The 6,168-nt window shown below is 50.7% G+C and overlaps 1 protein-coding gene across 1 annotated transcript in view; it reads right to left on the bottom strand.

The window, feature by feature from the left end:
* The window catches only part of CDH5 (cadherin 5), an 18,786-nt gene extending 13,337 nt beyond the window's left edge, over positions 1-5,449 (bottom strand). Inside the window, exons 1-3 of the mRNA XM_021704144.1 lie at positions 5,249-5,449; positions 1,144-1,432; positions 852-968 (exon numbers count right to left, since the gene is read on the bottom strand). Coding sequence (XP_021559819.1) covers positions 852-968; positions 1,144-1,432; positions 5,249-5,449 — 607 coding nt within the window. The remainder of the gene's footprint in view (positions 1-851; positions 969-1,143; positions 1,433-5,248) is intronic.
* Between the last annotated feature and the right edge of the window lie 719 nt (positions 5,450-6,168).

Raw genomic sequence — 6,168 nt, 5'->3', positions numbered from 1 at the left:
TGACGTGCCTAGGCAGGCCATCACTAATCCAACATCGCTTTCGACGCTAAGCCTGCCCCCCCCCCCCCCCCCCCGCCCCGCTTCATACCCTGCTCTGCTGGACCAAAGCTGCCCAAACAGTTTGGTCCAATATTGGTCCTAGCTGTGTGGAGCGTGGTGTTGAGAAAGAGTGTGAGGCCACGGTTAGGCTTAGCGTGGAAAGCTATGTTGGATTAGTGATGGCCTGCCTAGGCACGTCATCGGTTGGGGTGGTCTCTTTGCTTTGTTGTACTTGCCATCCTTCTGAAAGACAGTGTGTCCCAGGCCTGACCACCTGGACTTCTCTCTTGCTCCCCAAACTCGGTCCTTACGGTTTTTAAAGTTACACTGAGTGGATACTTACTATGGGCCATGTATTCTCTATATTTTATTTCATTTAAGCTTCATAGCTGCCATGCAAAATGGATACACGTTTTCCCATCTTCAGGATGAGGTAACTAAGGCTCGCAGAGGTTAGTTGACTTGCCTAAGGTCTTTGGAGGGAGTGAGTAGCAGGAGTGGGTTTGGAAACTGGATCGGTCCTACTCTACACCCAGAGCTGCTAACCAGCATTCTCTTCTGCTTCTTGTGTCACAGCTTGGGTCCTGGTTTATTTCCGGGACTGGAGTCCGTGTTTTGGCAGCTGTCTGCTTCCTTCTCCCCTCATCAGCCACCTTGTCCTAATGGGTAGAAGCAACTGTTTCCGTAGGATAGTGTGGTTGGGTGATAGGTGACACCTGTCAGACTAGGCTTTGCTCAGCTGCTGCACATGGAATATCCACCCCTACCCTGCTCCAAGCCAGGGCCTGCCCCGGAGCGTTAGTAACACAGACCGGAACCATCAATAGCAAAATATTCTTCTCCCTTCAGGATTTGGTACATGACAGAGGCGTGGTCTGCCACAGTAGGGTCATCTGCATCAACTGCTGTCACACGGATGACGGAGGTCCCTGAGGAAAGAGAATCCGGGGGTTACTGCCTTGGGACTGCTGGCCCCTTGCCCCATTCCAGCTGAGGACAGGTGGGGCCCAGGCTGTTCCCTTAACCCAGCTCCCCCAGGTCCTGGGGGGGAGAAAAGGCTGCGTCGTGGTCTGAGGAGCCTGCACGGGGGCAAAGTGCACATACCCACGGCCGACATCTCTGGCACAGAGGCGTTGAACAGCCGGTGCGTGAACACAGGCCAGTTGTCGTTCACGTCGTGAACTTTGATAGTGAAGCTGGACGGAGACTCTAGGTTCTTGTTGGTATTCTTGTCTACCACAAGGGCAGTAAGGTGGTACTCCGGGATCTTCTCCCTGTCCAGCCTCTCAAAGGCATACACGTCGCCTGTGTCCTCCCTGACCCGGAAGACCTTGCCCACAGAGTCTCCTCTGAGCACATACTTGGTGTTCTTGTGGTTCACGCTCGATTTGATCTAGGAAAGAAGAGGCGCCGTGAGCTGAGGATGGGCAGAGGTGGCTGTGTGCGTGTGTCGTTGTGCACGCACACATGTGAGCGTACAAGTGTATGTAGGTATGTGGTGTGTGCGTGCACACCTGCATGTTTGTGCACGTGTGTGGACACGTGTGTGGTGCTGGCCAGGGATCCTAAGTGTGGCACCTGCTTCTTTCACAAGCGTCTCTGACTGGTCATTAGCACGCGTTGCTCTCAGCCAGGTCCCTGCGAACACCACATTTGTGGGACTTGCCCAGCACGCTGCCCTCGTAGGCCTAGAGCAGCGCTTGGAATGTCGCAGGTGCTTGCAAAAAGATTTTTGGGTGAAAGAGTATACTTGGTGCCAATGGAAGGTGAGGGGTATTTTGCCCCTTACTAGTCACTTCAGCTCTTAAGCTCTCTGAGTTGTGGTAACCTCATCTGTAAAGTGGAGATAATATCGCTTCTGATGGGCTGCTCTAATGGGCAGAATGATGGCACTTTTGAAAGTCAGTTCCAGGAAACACTGGTGTCTTTTGTTGTTCCACACGAAAATTTGGGCCCATTGAGCTGGGAGATGGCTTGCACCGGCCAGCCAACTTACATTTTTAGGAATGTTTGTGAGCTGCTTGTTAAGCACAGCCATTATTACAAATCCAATTATATCAACGTATCAATTAAATGAATCCTATTAAAAACACAGGTAGCCTACTCAAAATTCATTGCTTCCTCGTGATTGTACTACATTTTACTATGTTCTTGAGGTTATGTATATTTTGAATGATGGAAATACCACACAGTGCAGTGCTAATATGTATCTTTTCACAACTCTGCCTTCAGTGCCATCAAGTAGGGAGCTTGAAACAGACATGGTGAAAGTATTTCCACATGGAAATGAGCAAATGCTATGAATCAGGACTTCTTCTCCTGGAGAACCAGTTGTCAAACATTCATCAGCACACTGCTGGTTCCGGTCAATTTAGTTTTGGAATGGTACATAGAATGTTCTCTTCTTGGAGATTTACAATGCATAGCCCTATAGAAAAAAACTCTAATGAGCTTTAACTCAGGATTTCCCATTGCAATAAGAATACCGTTTGTTTGTAACATATACTATTAGTGCCCTAAGGATCAAGATTTATTCATTTTTTAAAATAAATTTTAAAAATATTTAATTAATTTATTTATTTGAGAGAGAGTGAGACAGACAGAGAGCACGAGATAGGGGAGGGTCAGAGGGAGAAGCAGACTGCCGGCTGAGCAGGGAGCCCGCCGCGGGGCTTGATCCCAGGACCCTGAGACCATGACCTGAGCTAAAGGCAGATGCTTAACTGACTGAGCCACCCAGGTGCCCCAGGAACAAGATTTAGAAAAAGATTTGAAAGCTAATGTACGTAAAGCAACTTACACAGGCTTTCAATAAATACCTGTTATTATTCATGGTAGATCCATATGTTAAAAGATATTAGGTTAGAAGTGCTAAACGTTTCATTTATAGAATCTTAGAAACAGAGACACTTAGGAATATAAGAGAATCCTATTTCATGCATGTAAAGTGGTACTCCCATAGATGGTTAGAATGTTCAAAAAATATAGTTCAATTCAATTAAAAGTATATAAATCGGATGCCTATAAGGTGCCAAGCAGCACACTGGAAGCACAGAGGCAAGCCAGACCGTATTCCCGCTCTCAGGGCTGAGACTCTGAGGAAGGGCAATATGTAAGGGTCCAGAGAGCAAGAGCCTGAGTGAAGGTGTCTGATGAGGAGAACCGAGAAAGAGTGGGTCTCAAGACAGGAGGGGGAGCGTCAAGAAGGGTGTGGTCAAATCCCGTGAGTCTGGAAGACATCCCTAGGGTTGAGCAGCAGTGCAGACCCTGGAGCCCTTGGTGAGAGCAGCACTGGGGTGAGGGGTGGTGGGGTGGGAAGGCAGATGACAGAGCTTGGAGAAGACTCTGCAAGGTGAGGAAGTGGGGACCAGAAGTGAGGACCCTCTGCTTTGGGTGGGGCAGGGCCTCGGTGTGCTGGGGCCAGGCGGGTTCATGAGGGGGTCCTAAGACCCAGGGGCCAGGACATATGACGAACAGTGGGTCAGGAGGCAAGAAGCAAATGCCCCAGCTCTGCAACCTGTGGCTTGAGGGGAACAGTGGGGATTCAAGGAGAAGGGACAGTCTGGGACTCTGTGTGAGTTGCTTAGGGTTCGTTGGTAGTTCCAAACTTGGTTCTGCGGGGTGGTGTGTGTTAGGACCCACATGGGCAGGGGTAGTGATGGGGACTGACTGAGCTTTGACCTATTTTATTGGAATTCTGCATAAGATTCCATTTGAATATAAGCTCCGTCCCTTGTGCTCACTTCGGCGGCATATACACTAAAAAGCTCCTTCCCTCCAACATTTAATTTTTTAGAATAGTTTTAGATTTATAGAAAAATCAAGAAGATAGTACAGAGTTGTCATGCATCCTGCTCCCAATTTCCATGATTATCAACATTTTATGTTAGTATGGTACCTTTGTTATCATTAGTGGGCCAATACTGATACATTTGTAGTAACTGGGGTCCATTGTTCATACAGATGCCCTCAGTTTTTGCTTCATGTCCTCTCTCTGCTCTAGGAGCCCATCCAGGACACCCCCATTACATCTAGTCATCACTTTGGGCTCCTCGTGACTATGACAGTTTCTCAGACTTTCAGTGTTTTTGATGAGTACTGATCAGGTATTTTGTAGGATGCTTCTCTACTGGAATTTATCTGATATTTTTCTCATAATCAGACTGAGATTATGGGTTTCTGGGAGCCCCCCCTTTTTTAAATTATCACTATATTTGGATATAACATCTTAATGCTGAAAGCCATGCTGACCCATATTTGTGGATTCAGAAGGCTGCTCAGAGCTCACTCCCATTGTCCAACCAGTCTGTAAACAAAGGCTCCGGACAGTGGCCTTGATAAACAGGGATTTCCTTCCCTCAGATTATGTCTTTGGGAGCCAGGAGGCGATCCTTGGAGCCTCGTCCATGCCTCTCCCAGGCATGCTGTTCCTTCCCAGGGTGGGACTGCATGTGGCTTCTCTGTCCCGTGCGTGGCCCCATGCCAGGTGCCAAGTGAACGCTCTTAGCAGATGATGGCAGGCCTGACGCTCTTCCTGCTGTTTGAAGACCCTTGGGAGAGGAGAGCCCTCTGAAGGTTTCCGTGTCAGGGCTGCACATGATGCAGGTGGCTTCCGCTTTCTGCTGGCTCTTCCTTACTCACCCCGCAGATTTTCCTCGGGGCTGGCCATTCTCATCAGTGGCTGATTCATGGCACAGTTATCCCATTGGGAAAGATGTAGGTGGGTTGATGACATTTTCTTCTATAATGCAGAGTTCACATTTGTGTTGGAAGTCGGGAACCCTGTGCTTTCCTAGGGCTAGGTTCTCCTCAGGCTCTATCCGGGTCTCACCATGTGACCCTGGTCAAGCATCTTTCTCTGAGTGGCCATCCTGAGGCATTGAAATTTCCCAACCATTCTAGGGAGCCAGAGGAGCCCGTGGGCACAGTCAGCTAGCTGGTTGTGGGCAGGCTGCGAGTGGACATTCCCCGGCCGGCCCCACCCCCAGCTGCTGTGGCGTCAGCTTCCGTCTACTGTCCCTATCACCGCCTTTCCCTTCAGCGTCATGACCACTTCTACCAGCTCTATCCGCTCTACCACCATTACCTTCACAGCCATCAGCCCCACCCTGATAGCCAGGACGGAATGTGTCACCAGTGGTCCCACCACCACCATCACTGTGGGCCGCCCGCTGCGGCCGCCACGCCTGCTCCAGGGCCCGAGCCTTACCTTGCCCACATAATGGGGCAGCGAGGTGTTTTTCTCTTCATCAATGTGCATCTGGTTCCAAATCCAGTCTCTCTTCTGGCGCCGGTGGGTGGGCAGCAGGCCGGGGGAGTCCGGTCGGGCAGGGCTGGTGTCCGCCGCAGTTGCCACCAGCAGGCCCAGGCCGGTGCCCGTCGAGGCGAGCAGCAGCATGAGCACCTGCATCTTCTGAGAGGAACCGATCTGGGGAGAGAGAGGAGACCCCACCAAGGCGTGGCTGTCACTACTCTGGCGCGTGAGCAACTCCCTGCTGCCGACGGAAGTTCCCTCCTGTGTTCACTCTGTTGTCCTTTCCTCTCTGCTGATACCAGCAGAACCAGATGCTGTTCCTGCCCCCAAATCGCTCCCAGTCTGGGAGAGGGAGGCAGACACAGAAACACCTCCTCCTCAAGTGTCACATGTGCTGGTATGGAAGTGAGCGCAGGCGACCTTGGAACCCTCAGGAGGGCTGGAGGGAAGGTTTCCTGGAGGAGAGGGTGATGCTGATGCTGACGGTAGCTCCCAAAGCCCGGTGCCATGGGCGCCCCTGTAACCCTCCTTTTACGCACGAGAGGTTAAGTCCACACTGGAGCGGGTGGTGGGGCTGGAATAGAGCCTTGGTGTCTGACCTCAGCAGCTATCACTTATCAAGTACTTATTATAAGCCTGACACCGTTCCCAGCACTTTACGGGTGTCATCTCATTTAATTTTCCTAGTTACTCTCGAAGTGGATGTAATTATAACCCTCACGTGACCAATAAGCCGAAGAACAGAGGGGTTTAGTTAACATCCCCGAGGTCGCCTAGACAGTGAGCCCCAGAGCCAGGCCTGAACCAAGTCTGCCTGGCCCCGAAGTTCTTATTTTTTCCCACTGCCCTCTCTTGTCCTAGCAGCTGCTGCGGGG

The sequence above is a fragment of the Neomonachus schauinslandi genome, chromosome 16, assembly GCF_002201575.2.
Source record: "Neomonachus schauinslandi chromosome 16, ASM220157v2, whole genome shotgun sequence".
NCBI lineage: Eukaryota > Metazoa > Chordata > Mammalia > Carnivora > Phocidae > Neomonachus > Neomonachus schauinslandi.
Note: the sequence above shows the minus strand (reverse complement) of the source record. Positions and strands in the feature narration are given on the sequence as shown.